Here is an 18826-nt window from a genome sequence, read left to right as displayed (position 1 = left end):
CCATAAAATCTCAATGCTACACTGTACAAGAGAAAACTACAGAAGGAACTATTGACTGAAAGACCAATTTTACCAAATTCTCCCATTGCCTCTTGCATGGATGAGCAGAAATGGCCACCAAACAAAGATTCTGTAACCTCCTGACTGTAACCTGCAAGACTGAAAGCAGTGAGGGTCATTGTTCTCTGGTTATTCTTTTCTTGGCGGCCAAGACACCAGTTTCAAAAAGGAAAATTATCTTCATACGATTTCCTGATGAAGCTGTGGTTGGGACCTTATTTACTTTTGTAGTCACTGCATGCTGGAACCTTATCACATATTTATAAAGAAAAACTGTTAAAGGTCACAGTATATACATGGGTTTTCTGAAATAAAAGAAAATAAAGGGAAACAAATACCTCCCTCTCCCTACCATATTACAACCATCCAGGTAATGACAGATAGTCAATATTCAGTATTCAGCAGCTGCTGCATCGTGACACCAGATTGAAAATTTTCTGTGCTTAAGGTCTGTTTCAGCAGAGGTATTGCAAGACGGAATAGTTCAATACCAAAAAGCATTGTACAGCAAAGTTAAGCAACTACATTGATTGTGAATATGTTAGATTAAGTTACACCCAAACTCTCCCAAAAGATGGCTCAGCATTTGGAATGTTTGGTATTGGAAGAGATTCACCATAATGCTGAGAAGGCCAGATGCCTACGCCAAAACCAATCAAGTAGAAAGAGTATATAGGATAACCGGTGAAGTTGTGCTGATGGTAGTGTATAAGTTTGGGAATTGATTCAAAACAATAATTTTCAGCAAGGTAATACTTGTGCTCAGGGGTTTTATACACATGTAATATTTGACTGTTCCTTTTTTACTTATTAAAAACATCACAACATGCAGTATATGTCAAGACCTTGCAAAGTGCCTTCCAGTCCAAGTGTTAATAGATTAGTTGTCATGAGCTGCAACACTTCAACTGGCCAAATAACAAAATATGTAGTACATGTCTCCAGGAAGATTGTTACATTTGCCTCAGCCTCCTTTTCTCTCCTTAGCCCCTGCTGTCTATATAGTACAGTCTCAACCCATTGGAGACTTCTGTGATACACTTCAGTGTAGTCTGATGGTTAGGACTTGTCTCCCAACAGTTACATCTTAAGCAAAAAACTTTCATATTCTGTCCCTGCAATGGTTCTTACATCCAATTTGGAACATCTTCCCTTCCCCTACTCCTTCCCATTCCCACTCCTATTCCCATTTCCATTCTCTTCTCTCTCACACTTGAATCTCTGCTGTTCCCCTGGATTATGTGCCTGTTACACGGCATTGTTCAGATGAGAAAATTCTGGACCTCTGTTCCCCCATTTAGGGAGCCACTGTCATCTATGAATTCAAAGAACCAATATGACCTGAATGTGCCCAAGGTTCATTTTTTAACACAATGTAGAGATTGTTGTTGACCTGTCACAGCAAGCAGCATGTCCATAGCATACTCATAGAAATGTTACACTTTCTTGGGATATTCACCCAGGAACCTTGCTGAATACAGACGTAATACACATTCCTGCTTTGTAATACATTTGGCTAAACTTCAAACCATAAAAGCACCTTCTTTTCCCCAGTTAAATAAAAAAAAAAATTAAAAAAGAATGAATAAGCTACAAGAAACAACAAGGTTGGGATTAATTTCAGTGAACTTTAGCCTTTTACACTGTAATGTCCAGAAAGGAGACATGACTTATCTGAATTCCTTTAAGGACTTCATTAGAACAAGATGAATAATGCATGAGAAATCTTTCTTTCCAATAAAAAGAGGGTTTAGGTAACAGGTTGTGGTATCCCACTATAAATATTTAAAATTAGGTGAGGTTCTTCTCCAGTCCAGACATGAAGCCAGTCATCTGCAATTTTGTTTTAGTGCACAGATACAGATTTATAACTGGGGAGATTGAGAGGTGTTAACCTCATCTTGTTCCTCATCTCCCTTCCAGAGGCTCTATGTGTCATAAGACCCTAACACTGATGCACACATATCCTGTCTGAAAAAGAGTTCTACCCACCACACTCAGTTCCCTTACATGAAGAATTAGACTGATGTATTTTTTATTGCCAAAGTATTTCTGCATTACTGAGAAAATAAAAAGATTTTCATTACACTCTATTATAGTTGCACTATTTTTAGTCTTTATGTGGTACTCCAGTCCTAACTTTAACTCTCCAATTTTACTTCTGTTAATGGTTACCATACTGGGCTGGAAATTCTGACTTTGAGAGTTCATTAAACAGCTACACCTCTATATTGCAGGGAGTAAAAGAAGACATCTAGAGGTTCATTGCTGTGAAGTTTGAAGGAAATTTCACGTCCCCCAAGTTAACTGGAGTAAGTGTTATCCAGCACTTTTGGGGACTGAAACACAACTGCCTTTCTCCAGTGTTCAGCCATGCCTGAGTTTCATTCCTGAACCTATGGTGCAGGTCCAAGGGAAAGGACACTGAGTCAAGGCTCCCAAAGGATCATGTTCCATCAAAGTTGTTAGTGGCTGGGTACCAATAACACTGAGTGTGAGAAAGTAGCAAGTCACAAGAGGAAAAAGTTTACACAGCACATCCAAGAGGAAAAAATGGGTGAGGCTGTGTCTCCTCCAGGAAAGCATATGGACAAGTACTTCTGCAGTCATCTGCTTGTACCCCTGACTATGGTGCTATCCATCCTGGCTCCTAGTCAGCTGCATCCAGTCAAGACTCAGTGAGCATAACACTGCATTTGCTCAGGGTTGTGTTCCTGTCTGGGTGAGCTGTAAAACCTCTACACTCACCTGCAGAAAAAGCCACACTGGAGCAAACAACACAGGACTAATAAAAGGGAAAAACAGAGCTTTGAGGGGAAATGCACTCAGTGTGGCTTTGTTCCAAGCCTATTTTAGAGGTGAGTCGTTTGCTCATTTATGTAGAAGAGGCATTGTTTGAAATCTGTTTATGCATACCAAGTTAGCACAAGGATTTCTAGCACTTTATAACACTACAGCTATTTGAAGAGCATCAGCATCCTCTAGCTACACTGTATAGCAAAGACAACAGACACAGAAACATTGCCGTGGTTGTTCATATACAAACAATAAAGGATGTATAGGACCTTCAGACAGAGCAGCTGCTCAGACTGGGCACAGGAGATATCAGCATACCAACTATAAAGAGAAATATTGGGTTTGTTATTCACAGGCTGGTTCCTGAATAAGATTCAGCAGACATATGAAAAATACCAGCTTTGTAAAAACCGCTTTTTAAAGTCAGAGGATAGACTTGGGACTTGTTCTGTATATGTAATTACAGGTCATGAGACAACAGGGAAACCACTAGTTCCCATCTGCTTTTTCTCATCCAGTGGCTCTTGTTGCCCCAAAATAGCTGGGTCTACTCTGTAACAGTGACTTTTTACAGTAACTCCTTAAAGGAGGATTCCACTGCCCTAAAGTTCTGCCAGGAGCTCTATCAGAAGTAGTTTGCTCTGTCTCATGCAGACCATGACGTAGTTGTCTGCCCAAAAGCTGGGAGGTACATAATTCTCGTCTAAATTTGAACCTTCTGTTTTCATAATATTTAAGTAAACTGAGAGTTCCCCAATGAATGAAACAAGCCAAACATGCTCTGTCAGATCAGTTCAGGGAGTACCAATGAAGTCTGTTTCAATAGAGTTCCCTTTTATGAAGCATAACTTTAGCATACAAGAGAATGATTTGTATAAATGACTTTTTTTTCTCTGAAAGTAAATATATTTATACCTTCAGAAGTCTGTGGGAGGTGATATTGCTGATGAAAATACCTATATTTATTATAATTATTATGACAGCCATATGTAGGATACCATTGCTGCAGGTACAGTGGACATGTAGAATGGAAACACAATCTCTGCCCAAAGAATCTTTTGGTTCTCAAGAAGACCTGTTCTACACACTCACTTATGCTTGGCAATACTCTGCTCTTCTGCCAATGTCTGCTGACACTGGAGTTTTCCCTGCAAAGACAAAACAATATGATAAAACTGTGAAAATCCAGTGGCTTTCAATACTTAAGGGACTTATAAGACAGATGGAGACAGACTCTGTACAAGGCCTATTGTAACAGGACAAGGAGTGATGGTTTTAAACTGAAAGTTGGTAGATTTTGACTGGACACAAGGAAGATCTTTTTCATGGTGAGGTTGGTGAGACACTGGAACAGGTTGCGCAGAGAAGTTTTGGATCCCCCATCCCTGGAAGTATTCAAAGTCATGTTAGATGGGGCTTTGAGCAACCTGATCTAGTGAAAAATGTCCCTGCCGTGGGCAGGGACTAGATGATCTTTAAGGTCCCGTCCAACACAAACCATTATAAGATTTGATGATTCTATGAAAAATTCCTTCCTTGGGTTAAAAGTCATGCTACATGTATTTTTTGAGTAGTTATGCTGTGGTCTAAGATGAATATTTCAAAAATTTGAGACATATGTAATCGTCTGGATTTTTTTATCACTTGGTAAATACTTAAACAATCTTTCTCCTCCACTGTGCAATGTGTTAGAAAGTAAATATTCTCTGTGCAGGCTGTAACAGTCAATGAAACTATATATGCCTTTAGTGACCTTATGCAGAGATTGCATCTATATTTTCAAAATGTACATGGAAGCTTTCCAAAACTGCACAACCCTAGACTTTACAAATAAATGTTCTTAGCATGACAAACAACAGGAGTGCATATGGCAGAAAAAGAAACCTCTAAAATAACCTCTTGTACAGAAATAATGATGATTCTTATTTATGTTTCCTTTCACAGGATACTATAAAAGCAGAGATTTTTTAAGGAAATCTCTGAATCTTGTCCAGTATGGTTTATTATGAGACAATATGTTATATTTCTGTGAATTTTTCATTCAAATAGCTTGGCGTACATTTAATGCTTACAATGTCACGTCATCTTACTTAAAAAGGGAAATATAGATCTGATGTCTCACTTTGACAGACCTGGACTCCCTTTATCCTGTACCAGACTACTCACAGACATACAAAGGCCCAAGAGTGCTAGGAAGGGTGATTTAATGCTGAAATAAGAGTACAAAAATTGAAATACCAGCATCACTGGAGTCAGTGACAAAACCCTTGACTTGATTTAAATGAAACCAGTATGTTTTTCACATGAATGTATGAGACAAGAAGACAAATTGTATCTGATTTTATACATTTCAGGAAACCTTATGCTTAGTACTCAGAATGTTATTGAAAAAGAAAAATAATCCAGAAAAACTGCCTAATCTTTGCTAGGCTAGTGTGGAAAACATTTAAGCAGTGGATGTCTGCATATTGATTAACCTGGGCTTATCATCATTCAGAAACAGCTTTCTCAAGTAAGTGCTCAATACAAATCCTTTATTCCCACAAAATAAATAGTTCACAGTTTAGCTATTGTACATGACTGTATCTTAAATTTGGTCACTTAGGAAAAGGGATTAAACAGAAAGTCACTTTTCAGAATGCCACTAACAGAAATGCTCATGGTTAAAACATTCCTGCTTTTACTTACCACGCAGAAAAACACAGAAGCAATTTGTTTGAGAAAATTACATTTCAGTGGAGTACTCTTTCTGCTAGTCATTGAAATGGTTTCTTCCTCCGTGGTTGGTTTCATGGTATGGAAGGTTGGAGCAGCTGTTAAACAATATCATTACATTCCGTCTCAGTCGCTGTGATGAAGGATGCCAGAGACTAATGGATGCCAGCAAACTGTCCAAGATCGAACACAGAGTCAATAGGCAAGCTCAGCACTCTTCCTGACACAATGCCAGATGAAACTGAGAAGCTAAACTAAGTGAACACGGACAGCTGAGCTACCACTTACAGCAGCTGGCAGCATGGCATGATGGAGTAAGTTATGGGGGCCAACAGACATCTGTAGTTGTAAGGTGGTGGGCTGTATGTTGTGCTATCAGAGAAATAAATTGTATATTTGAGTATGGATGGACACAGAAAGGAGGAGTTTCTTTAACATAGATCTCAGTAGCAGAAGAAGAAAACTGAGAGTGCATTAAAACAGGCGAAACGTGACTCCAGATGTTTGTTCCTATTACAGTCAAGAAAGCAAGATCTTCTTTCTTTTTTCAAGCAGAATTTAAATTTTTTGTTAAGATGTATATGTAACTTGTCCTTACAGAATCAATACTGCAAAAGTCTCGGTTTCTCAACCCAAAGGGAAAAACCTGTAAATGTCCCTCCTTCTTCTGGATCTCTCTCTGCTTCTCCATTTGTGATAGAGCCCTCTGCTCAGGCTCTATATGAAGAGCTGCCTGTATTGTATGTTTTTACATAATCATAAGTAAGGGCATTCAGGTCCATATCTATCTATCTATCTATCTATTTTCTTCAGGTTGCTGGGGTTGTGTGCTGCTTTCTTCATCCAGAACAGTATGTGATCTCCTTAGTTATAAATTGCAAACACTTTACGTCAAGTTAAGGTTGCTTTATTTGTTGGTTTTCTTACATTTGTAACAGTAGATGAGTAGTTTCAGTCTGTTCCAAAGTAATTTGGGCATCCCTATCTCAAAAATTCTTCCCTTCCACATTTCTATCAAGTACATAAAATCAAACTCATCTAGTATCCATCATGAGACAGACAAGGAATCTTATCTCTTCCAGACAACTCCTGTTCATTGCACTGCCTTCGCCTCCAGTACCTCCTAAAGCCATTTCTCATTTAATGGGAAGAGGTGCTTTTTTTCTGCTCCAGTTGGATATTAATGAAAAATATCTTCAGTTTCTTAAGAAGATTTCTCCGCTTGTAAAACTCAGAAAGAATAATTAAACCCTATGCAGGATGGGAGTGTCCTGTCTTTGTGCAAAAGGATTACTAAAGCTGAGGAGAGACTGAAGTGATAAGGGATTCGCACTGCAGCATTTCACACTGGTCTCCCACGGTGTCACAGCTATTGCAACTGTGATGGTGGTGGTCTAAAGAAGGTTTGTGCATACACAAGAGACAACATTTGTTAGGAGAGATTTTATCTTTTTGTCACTTAAATTAATACTGGAAAAAAATGGATAGCTTCTGTGTACACAAACCCTTCTTCAGGCACATACAAAAATTAAGGCCACTGAATACTATCTTAGCTATTATACTAGGCAGTGACTGCTGTAAATTTTATTCAACCTGCCAGCCAAGGATGGTAATGAAAATGGAGTTGTACAGAGACAACGAGGCTTCTAGAGTAATGTTTAAAAGTTACCAAGGTAATTCCAACATAGATCCTGAAAGATGCCAGGAGCGCCTGCAGTCTTGTCTTCAAAGATGAGATATGTGGAAGACCATGGTCATGGAATAAAAGCATTCTGCAGGGCATACTTACCCTTCCCAATCCATTATTTTCCACCAGTCAGAATATTTTTCTTGTGGTACACAGTATTTATTGCTTCTGACAAGCTGGATAGCTGAATTACCTTCAGGTTTGTAGTTGCCTTGGGCCACAGCCACATTCAGGACTGACTTCTCTGGTGATAGTCTCTGGGGCAGGCTTCCACTCTTCCGTTTTTGAAGACAGAGGAAATAAATGATAAGGAGATGTAGCACAGGCTACAGTAAGAAATAACACATGGCATTTATATGATCAGTTATATCTTGAACATATATTAGGCAAATTAATCAAAGCTCAGAAGCTCAAGGCACAGATAGGCAGTTTTTCCTTATCCATTTAGAAGGACAGCCTAGACACTGCTGTCCACATTTGAGAGACAGGTGAGAACAGAACCAAGTTCTGTGCTAATGACACCAGCAGCAATTAACTCTGAGTGGAGGCTGACACTGCCGTAATAGGAAGCTCTTATTACCAGAATTACATGATAGATGTGACTTGTATCAAAATCCTGACACCTCTCTGAAGCTGATAGTACTTAATGAACAGTTGCAATTCCTGTGCTTTGGACACCACTTGACCAAGTTGTTTTTTACTGTATCTAATGTCCTGTTGTATCAAAAGATCCCATCACAGTATTTTAAAAATAACTTCGGGGTTCTTTTTAATGGTTTTTGATCGATAGTAATGTTACCATCAAGCACAACAAGCATTAGTCAACTGTTACTGCTAATCACTGAAAGCAAAATAAAAGTTATGCTAATTCTAAATTATTCCTTTTTCCTAACATTCTTTTTTGATGTTGGATATATGTAATCTCACTCCTTGGTGCCTCACTTTCCCTGTGGAGAGCTGAACATGTGTAGGTATGTAACCATGGGATTCATCTTACCAAGTTTTAACCCATGTCTTCATGTGAAATATGTCATCCTACAGGAGTGTCTACCTCTCATCATGGGTTGTTGAGGATGTCTGCAAAATTACTTGGATGAGAAGCCTGGCATTAAAATTAGGTGACAACAATCAGATCATGGACAGAAGAGTATCTAAAATTAAGGCACTGAAATGTGTTTAGAAATGAGCGGGATGTCATAACTGAGAAAATCTGGACATCACAATTCTTTAATTAAGAGCAGAGAAAGATACACTTGAAACACTGACAAGTAAGAATGAGGAAAAATAAGAATGACTTATTAGAAAAGGCTGCAAATGCCACCTATTTATTTACGTATTACTGAAAACCATTGTGATTCTATGTCAGTAAATAATGGCAAGTGCCCTGAAGCAGGCTATGATTCCTTTAAATCAAGTCCAAGTGACCATATCACTGTATGTTTACTTGTTTTCTATTTATTGGCATTCCTTAATTTAAACAAGAAGAAAACACAGAACCACCTTATTGAGTCCACTGAGCCAGAAGACATACATGATTTCTTCTGCACACACAAAACATGTCAATCTGAGCTCCATTCTTTAAAGAGGTATCAGTCACAGAAGAGTCCTCTTCATTTGATGAGAAGTAGTTTTGTTATACTTTTTGATGGTTTCTATTGGCTGTATCTGATTTTGGTGGAGAGAAGCTTATAGTTTGATGGCCTGAGTTAGGCAGGATTCAAGTTTTGGATTATCCATTTGCTTTGTGGAATAATGACAGAACTAGAGTTGCCTGCAGATTTCGGAAAGATGAGGAAAACATATAATGCAGAGATTAAACTCTTCTCTCTTTAAAGCATTTAGTGATGTTAGAGCAAACTGATATGCAGCAATCATGTTTATGAGCTGGTGTGTACCTCTGACGTTTGGTCTTGGTAATTTTGGAGATTAAATTGCTCCTTCATTTCGTGTAATTTTTTTATTTTTGGGGTGGTTTTTTTTTGGTTGTTGTTTTTGTTGTTGTTGTTGGGTTTTTTTGTGTGAAGTGATCAGAGTGTCATCCTCTGATGGAGCTGTCATCTTTTTGGATGAATACAAGAAACTGCAAAGCACTGGTCAAAATAAATGAATTATTATCACAGAAATTAATTTTGCTTTGTCCAACCTGCCAGGGAAAATAACCAGTCCAAGATGAGCACATCAGGTTTGTGTTTCACTGCTGGATGTATATTTGACTGCTGCAATATTCTAGACATACTTCATCTGTAATCTGGTGGAGATTATTATCCTGATTTGTGTCCATACATACAGCTTTCCATGCCCAACACTGGCTGAAAGCCCCAGAACACTTCCTAAGAGTAACTGAGTGGATCTTATTATTTCTATTATGCTCGTAGTGGTATTTTTGTGGGTTTTGTATTGATGATCGTGCCACTATCATCTAAAGAGAGCCATAGGGGATGGTCTGAGGTTCAGCTGTGATGTGCACATGAGGAACAGTTATTATCTGCAAAACTGTACCCCTATCCTATGGCTGGAAGCACGTGCTAAATCACTTCAGCTCCCATAAAGCTTGTCCAATACATACTAATGAGAGAATATGTGTGTGCACTCAGTGATCTTCCATCTGATCTACTGCAGTGTTGGTCTGACCTACATGAACCATTTTCCATTGCAAAGACAGTGGATGTCAGGCACCAGCAGAGGTGAAAGTATTTCTCAGGCAGAAAGTTCCTGCTTCCTGCTGTTATCAAAGCCAAGAGGAAGTGCCCTCTGCTTCCCATGAAGTGACCTTTTGTGCCCAATATTCCTTATAATGGCATCACGCTTCAGGAACCAGCTTCTCTGAGGGAGACTAGAGGTATAATGGTGAACTGATGAAAGAAATAGAGGTATCAAAGGTGCAGGACATGCCTCATGCAAAAGTAACACCTCGGGTCAGCTGGGAAGAAAGAAGGGAGAAAGCCTTGCAGAGGCTGGAGAGGTGAGTGACATGAATTGAGGTAGGCAGAAAGAAGGCTGGGGGCATGGTGATACCTCTGATGATCAAAATGAGTACATGAAAGGAAAAGTAAAATTGTGCTGAGAGCTTATAGAAGCAGTTCTGTGACTAAATATAGACTGTTCCTCACTGTGAGAAGTCAGTATTGGCCTTCTTAACCTGATTGTATCATGTGGCTTGGGAAAATGAAGTCAAGTTGTTCTACCCAGATGTGGTAATTATTATATCTTCATTTACTGAACCTCTTTTAGAAGTACCCATCGGAAAACTGTCATGCCTTGCTTTTTAAATTTCCCTTTCAAAATATCTTCTCTGAACTGAAGCAGATAATAAAAAGAAATCATAAAGGCTTAACAGAACCCAGAATGTTCAGCAGCAGATTTGCATGAGTGGTGATCTCTCCATATAGACAAAGCATGTCCTGATGGAACGCAGGCATAACAGACCATGATATTCAAAACAAGTTACGCTGCTGCATGTTCACAATGCTATTGCTTTCAAATCTCAACATCAGAAAAAAAAGTCGAAGTCTTCTTTGTTCCTAGCTTCTTTCCAAGGCTTTATTATTATTTTTTCTTAAAGCTCCATTGTATAGCTCTTCTGATTTGTATCTTCTGTTATCTTGTCAACCTATGTGTTTCTTAAAGCCCTGGCTGTTCATATTAACTGCATAAATAAAATTCTAGCTTTTCTTTCTTTTTTCTTTAAGTTACTTTCTGATTAACAGAGAGAAACTAGGAAATAGACCCAGATCTAAAGATACAGAACAGAAGACAAATTAAAATAAAGCAGGAAATATGGATTTAAAAATCTCATTATTTGAAACATGATTTGGTTTAATTTGTTAGAGGCTGTGTAACGATGTGTGCATACACAGTCAGACCATACTGCTAGTCCTTTTTTTTAAGAGATAAAAATATCATAAAAACTTACACCACTTTGGTGTCTTCTCTTGTCATTGTTGTTGTTACCTCCTTCCCACCTACAAATGTCAATAATTAAGTTGGGCAGTAAAACTAAGGTCAGATGTTGCATTTATCCAGGAGGAGATAGATAAGCAAATAAACATAGAAGCAGATCTTCCAGTTTACTTTTATTCTTAACCCTGACAACTCTTGACCTTCTTTATCAAGCAACTGCTGTGCTAGAGGACTCAGGTTGAATTGAGCACAAGTAGTACTTTTTGTCATCCTGATGTCCTGTTTGCCTCTCTAGGTCTGTGAAAGCTTGCCTTTCTCAGATGGACAGTAAGGCCCAGTGGGTGCTGGTGGGGCACCACACTCTTGGTTTTCTGTCTGATATAAAGATATAAGCAAGAGCACATAAAGAGCTCAGAAACACTTTCCAGTTCATTACCTTAGAGGCTGCCTCTGGGAAGCTGGGCTAAACAGACATTCTTAAATAGATATCTGTACTCTTGACCCAACCCCAGAGCAGCACAGTTTGGGACTTGCCTGAGAAAAATGCAGTTCATCACCATTTCTCACCCTGGCAGAGGAGATGTATCTGTTCACAGTCAGTTAACAGGTTTTCTCACGCACTCTTTTCACTGAGGAGGGTGGTGGAGGGAAGATCTAGGATCTCTTGGAACGGGGACCTCCTACACACTAGATAGCTAATTTTATTGGTATTCCCTGATCCCACTGGACATAAGTCTTTTACTTTATAGATGCTTCTACAATGGCTGACATAAACAGAGTTTGAAGGACTGGAGGCAGTGGTTTCACAGACCCAGTTGTACAACACAGAATCCCATTTAGAAGAGAGGAAGAATTAAAGGAAAAAAGCAGGAATTTAAGTAATGCTTTACCTCTTGAGGCTGTCTCGCTTGCAGATTTATACAGTGGCAGCAACAGCACCATGACAGCTGACATTTCACCTCCCCGAGGTATCAACATACTTTAACTCTGTATTTTCCAATCTTATTTTAATTTAAGCACCATCTCAAAATCCTTACAAACCCCATCAATATTGTTTTCATTTATGCAAAAATAATCCATGGAAATTTGCAGTTGCATTTAGCTCTGTGATTTTCCCAGTTTATTTAGAATCATGGAACATTTTAGGGTGGAAAAGACCTCTGAGATCATCAAATCCAACTGCTAACCCAGCACTGCCAAGTACACCATTAAACCATGTTCCTGAGCACCACATCTACATGCCTTTTAAATACCTCCAGGGATGGTGACTCCATCACTTCCCTGGGTATCCTGTTCCACAGCTTGACAAACGTTTCCATGGAGAAATTTTTCCTAACATCCATCTCTATACCTCTCCTTGTGCAACTCGAGGTAATTTCCTCTCACTGTGTCACTTGTTACCTGGGAGAAGAGACTCACCCCCACCTGCCTACAAGCTCCTTTCAGGTAGTTGTAGAGAATAATGAGGTCTTCCCTGAGCCTCCTTTTCTCCAGGCTAAACAACCCCAGCTCCCTCAGCTGGTCCTCATAAGACTTGTGCTCCAGACCCTTCACCAGCTCCATTGCCCTTCTCTGGACATGCTCCAGCACCTCAATGTCCTTCCTGCATCGAGAGGCCTGGAACTGGACACAGGACTCGAGCTGCAGCCTCACCCATGCCCAGTACAGGGGGACAATCACTTCCTTGGTCATGCTGGCCACACTATTGCTGATACAGGCTGGGATGCCACTGCCCTTCTTGGCCACCTGGGCACACTGCTGGCTCATGTTCAGCCAGCTTCTACTTCGTTGAAGTTTTTCTCATTGGCACTTTTAGTCTATGAATCAAGAAGTTATTAAGAAATACTTCTTTCAGTTACCCAGTGGTCACAAGTTCAAGGCTGTTTGGATCCATCCCTACAGAGACAGTCTCCCTGTGCTCTACGCATCTCTGTTAGCAACATCAGGAACTTATTTAGGAACAAATTTAGAGTAGATGCAGCACATTATCATGCATGTTGTTATCTGACATAAACAAAGAGTTCAATATACAAAAATTCTCTTTTTAGGTCTTTTCCCGACTAAGCCATCCACGACTGGTAATGAGGTATTTTCTTTGTCCTTGCAACTGTCTGGGGGTTTCATGGTTGTTTTGCTGCTGTGACAAGTGGTTTTGAAGCTACATGAAGGTGTTCAAATTAGTGTTACAAATCAGTTGATAATTCTGTACATTAATAAGTGTTCCATAATGATGAAACCTGTGGTAGTAGTAGATAAGCCTTTATGATTAATTTCAATTTTCAAAAGCAAATGCCTGATACAGGCAGTCTCACAATTCTAAATTAGGTTCCCAATTGCTCACCTCTACATTTTTGGATTAATTTTTAATTTTGGGTTCATACTTTTTAGTTTTTGACTGTAAATGACTAAGACCAAGCTTTAAAAAAATCAAGCCTTAAAAGGTTGAAGCCCAAACACTCATAAACTGCTGTTCCCTCTACCAAACACGGTCTTTCACTGTCAAGTATGTACACAGATATGAGAGAATTCCCTTCTGAAAAAGTTGCACCTAGGAGGGTACTGTTGTACAAATTTTCCTGTCTCAGTCTTTACAAATAAAAACTAAAATCCTGGAATAATTGCAACTAAATTCTACAGAAAATATTTCAGAAAAACATGTTATAATAAATTATGCAAAAGAAATAACATTGTTTAGAGAAAATATATTAATATAAGACTTAGCTTGTAAAACTGTATTGTTTTACACTCATCCATATATTCTCTTGTGCTGAATTTCTATTGTCGCTACCCACTCAGCTAATGGGACATAATCACTAGAATGGTCTTACAACAAAAGACTAGAATTTAGCTAGAGATATTAAGAATGAAGACAAAAATAATTCCATCTATTTTATTTTGTAGGTAAAAATGTCACTAAGTTTTTGATCAAATACAGCAGATATAATTTAGTGTATTCTTTCCCCCAGTTATACTGTAAGCTACATTGTATAGCAGCTATGATGTTAAAAGAAGCTTAGCACATACATGGAAAGGTGTGAGTATAAATATAAATAATATAAATATGTACTTTCTTAACCAAAGTGTCCTAAAGAAAAGCTGCAGAAACAAAGGATGGCATCAAATATTTCTGGATATTCCCATCATCTATATACAAAAGACCTTATATTCCACATGAAAACTCTTTCTTTCCACTACAGTTTTTCCACGTTCATCCTCCAGCTTCTGGCTTGTGTTACACCAAGCTTGTGTTACTCCTCACCAAGTCCAGGAGCCTGTCTCTGACAGCATCCACTAACAAATGCTGAGGCAAAGTATCTGCTCAGGGCAGCTGTACAGTATCAGAGAATCCTGATCCAAAGGTGATGCAGTTATACCTAATACCCTTTGAGAGGTATATTTCTTCTGTGAATTCATTCAGTTGCCTTTTTAAACAAATAATTAGTATCTATAACATCCTTCAGTAAGTAGTCCTACAGCTTAACTACCCAATATGAATAGTCAGCTTGCTTTGCTATCTTCCTATCTTCCTTTGATGCCTACCTAATAATTACTAACATCTGCTTTGCTTTTTAGATCTTGTTTAGTACTGGGCTGACTCTGTGTATGTGGCTGTGTTAGGTCAAGGTTTCATTTCCCTTGTGTACATTGCTTTTCAGTCATCTGCACTGAACTCCGAATTGCTTTTGTGTGTTAGCCCAAAGAGCTCTTGTTATTAAATGTTTACACTCACTGGTAAGTACACACATCTGATCAATTTGCTTCCTGTCTCCTTATTTAGTTAAATGATGGAGCCCTGTGAGCTTTTCTCTTTACATATTATCCACCCATCTATTAGTCATTGTCAAGTCTCTCCTTTGACCTCTGTTCAGCTTACAACATCTTTCTTCAATTATAGCACCAGAACTAGACACAATATTCTCCTGGTGATCACAGCAGTGTCAAAACATGTTGAGTGCTTTTACTCAATACGTGCCTCTTCCATGTCCAAGGATGCCATTAGCTACTTTGGCCACAGCTTCACAGTGGAAATTTGTGTTCAGCTATCATGATCCTAAAGGCTCTTTTAGAGATACTGTTTTCTGAGTCTCCCATCCTAAAACTATAGCATACACTTTTCCTCACTTAATTGAATTATGCGCTCCTGACATAAATATACTAATTTAACATAACTGTGTCATTCACTGACACAACATAGGGTGAGGGAGAAGGGAAAGGAAGATTGGAATGACACCTCAGATCAACCAGGCTGATAAATGTTACATACCTGTCATGACTTTCCCCTTGGGCAAGTCAGTTCTTGCAGGGTCATGAATTAATGCGTTATTTAGCAACGCTGTTACTCACTCTAGCAGCCTACTGCTTGCTGTGGCAAGGTTTGTCCATGGCACTCCAGGAGGGAAACTTTGGCCACTTCTCACATCTGCATGTCCCACTGCCCATAGAATCGGGATTGATGGAGGCTCTAAGAGGAATCTGAGCAGCACAACTGAAAGATATGAAAGGGAGCAAATTTAAAGTTACGCTTTTCTTATGGCATTTAATTCTTGAACAAGTATAGTGCTTTGTGCAGCTGCATATTCTGATATAAAGCACAGCCTTGGATTTCCTGACTGGGGCACATTTGAATGGTAATCAGGCAGTCATGGGGCACAGTCTGCTCTTGGTGTTGTGGCCTAAAAAGAGAAGTAGAATGAGACAGTGAGAATTAAAATAAGAATTTTACATGCTTAATTATGCTTTAAAATAAGCGATAATCATACATATATATTCCAGATAACATTAAACCAAGTATCTGGTAGATTTTTGAATGTAAAAGAAACAAGACTTGATCTAAATTCCATCACAGTCAATTAAAAATATTCCAGCAAAATCACAGCTTCAGTAATAGGGACTGGTTTGGTATTTGCTGTAAGTATCACAGAATCACAGAATCATTTGGGTTGGAAAAGACCTTTAAGATCATTGTGACCAACCTTAAAGTATCAGTATCAGTAGCCCTGAGCAACATTAGGTTAGGACAAAAACACAAAGTGTAACCTTAGGATGACTGACATATTTCTCAAGAAATGTAAATTAAACATATTTCATGGTTAACCTGAAAAGTCTTGCAGGAGGTGTTGTTGATTCCTCAAGATTCAGTGTCTCAACACATCGGATTTTCTCAATCTCAATTGATCCCCTCTTGCTTCCCTTTCTCTAAGAGAGAAAAACACAGCAGACTGTAAACTAATGTCAACACAATATAAAGTACTCTAGTTTGATGATTTTGTACAGTTTTGTATTTCAAACTGTATAAGGCATAGATTCAGGCTTGTTAAATTTTGAAAGAAAGGTAGTAAAAACCTCCTTGGTGCACTACTTGCATCTAGTATATGGAACAAATTCCTTTCTAAATGAGCTACAAAAATAACAGGACACAGCCCTACATCTGAGAAAGCATCTGCTGCAGCTGCAGGAGTACAGGGCAGAAGGGGGGACTAAGAGGAAAAGAGGGAGGAGTTAAGAGGAGAACACCTTAAGTGCAAAACAAAAGCCTGGCTGTGACATTCATAATTTTTTATGGTAATGGAGCTTATTCTTACTTAGCTTCCCTGCAGTTTTGTAATGGGATGTAACTGACAGGATGAGTCCTAAAGTATGAAAAGGAGCAAAAAAATTAAAGTTGCCTGAAACATATATTTGCATTCCCAACAGGAGATCTTTTGAAAAGCCACCCTTTTGTGATATACAGTCACTCCTTAGGAAACAAGGATAGTTTAACCATCTGCTTTGTGCAGCTGAGGGATGAGATTCTGAACTAATTATGCCTCATACAAGCAACTTCTGATGCCAATTATTTACATCAGTTCAGAACGAAGCCTCAACGAGGAAAACATCCCTATTCAAAACAGTGTGTAAACATATGTCAGTGTTAATTACTTGCCTAAATTCTCTTTGGAAGGACACAAACAGATGCTCAATAGCAAGCAGAACTGTGACGGTTGTTCTGAATATAAACACTCGTAAGCCTGTGGGTGTTTTCTTGAACTGAAACTAGAATTTTATATCCTATAATTCTACTGAAAACAAAGTACGCATATTGTTCTAATACATAATATCCAATCAAGTTTCACAGAAGAAAACTGGACAATCTTAAACAGTTTACTTAAAAAAATATTTCTTACCCTTTTGTCATATTCATAAGAAGTGTTTGTTTTTTACAGAACAAACAACCCTTTCTTGTAATTTAATGACCACATCACTTCACAGAATCACAGAATATTCTGTGTTGGAAGGCACCCACAAGGATCATCCAGTCCAACTCTTAAGTAAATGGCCCATACAGGGTTGGATCCCACAATCTTGACATTATTAGTACCACGTTCTAACAAACTCAGCTCATCTCAGGGTCTTGATCTGGGTTATTTTTTATTTCTGTTGTGACTTCTTTAAAAGCAGTTCTTCTTGGATTTTTTTTCTCCATTATACTTCCCTAAAATAACATCACAATTACTTTTATTACTGCTATTAATTAACATAACAACACCAACTAGAGAGACTGTAAGATTAATATATTGTCATTGTCCTCTATATGTTTTAAAAATGTTATAGTAATGCATGTACATAAAGGATGTGTTTAATACTGTTTAAACAAATGAGGTTGTTTAGCTTATTCACGTGGTAGAAACAATCATAGTATACAAAAATTAAGCTACAGATATACTGTAGTTCTAAACAAGGCATCTCTGTTACTTTATCGCCTGAGGATCTCTCCTTTTAAAGCCATGCACTCTTTCTGGCGAAGAGCACAGCCTGCTTTATCCACAAATGTATTACATCTGCAGCATGACACAGAAGTCATTACAGCAGCTAAGAGAATGACAACAAAAAAAGAAATCCCTTCTATTTACAGACCAGGAAAACATATCTAGTGCTGACTATGTGTTCCCTGCACTGAAATTTCTCATTTCTTTCTTTCAAATGAAACAAAGGCACATTTACAAAACTGCGATATGTAGAAAAGATTAAAAATTAAAAATGTTCTTGCTGGATGTATATATACACATATATTTACATCTAAGTATTTTTTCTTAACCTTGGTAATCATAGAGTAGAAAATGCCAAGAAGGATGAAATCCATCATATCTCTACAAGTCTAATATGGCTTCAGGTTATCTTTCTCAAGTGTGAAGGAAGTAGGTCATGTCCTTTGCTCTGTATTTCTGGGGCTCCAAAGGGAAGCACTGTGCTAAGTAACCCACTTTGTTATGTTCCTGTTCACTACTGAGAGTCCAGAAGAAAGGGAAAATTTGCATGAGGCTCATCACACTCACTTCAGCTATCCACTGAATCCTACCTGAATCCAGAAAGTAGATAGTATCTTGTAGAAACACCGTGAAGAAGAAAAAGGGGGAGAGGGGGAGGCTTTGCTCATACTCTGCATGGGTATCTGGCTATGCTGTCTTTGCAAATAAAATATTAGGTTTGATAGAAAATATAAAAATATAAAAAACTTGTCATTCCCACAGTGGAGCAGTAAGAACTCCTGTGTTTTTTAAGAGCGTATGTGGTTTTGTTTCCTTACACCATGAAATATCCAATCTTTAGCTCCAACCCACTTAAGTTCATGGGACTCATTGGAGTACTGGAGGCCAGGAAAAAGGATAAGTGAGATGGAATTTCAGCTAC

At 38.5% G+C, this 18826-nt stretch overlaps 1 protein-coding gene across 1 annotated transcript in view; it reads right to left on the bottom strand.

Annotated features, from left to right (window-relative positions):
- Window positions 1-18826, bottom strand: part of BMX (BMX non-receptor tyrosine kinase) — a 39667-nt gene that overhangs the window by 7646 nt on the left and 13195 nt on the right. The window contains 14 exon segments of the mRNA XM_027689241.1: window positions 247-320; window positions 742-844; window positions 847-866; window positions 1223-1305; window positions 1590-1611; window positions 3127-3177; window positions 3949-3979; window positions 3982-4004; window positions 5334-5402; window positions 7361-7584; window positions 12812-12938; window positions 16254-16354; window positions 17323-17390; window positions 17557-17615. Of these exon segments, the coding sequence (XP_027545042.1) occupies window positions 247-320; window positions 742-844; window positions 847-866; window positions 1223-1305; window positions 1590-1611; window positions 3127-3177; window positions 3949-3979; window positions 3982-4004; window positions 5334-5402; window positions 7361-7584; window positions 12812-12938; window positions 16254-16354; window positions 17323-17390; window positions 17557-17615 (1055 nt within the window).

Source organism: Neopelma chrysocephalum, unplaced genomic scaffold, assembly GCF_003984885.1.
Source record: "Neopelma chrysocephalum unplaced genomic scaffold, ASM398488v2 Primary Assembly neopelma1_76, whole genome shotgun sequence".
Classification (NCBI taxonomy): domain Eukaryota; kingdom Metazoa; phylum Chordata; class Aves; order Passeriformes; family Pipridae; genus Neopelma; species Neopelma chrysocephalum.
The sequence above is the reverse complement of the archived record's forward strand: the minus strand, read 5'-3'. Positions and strand labels throughout refer to the sequence as shown.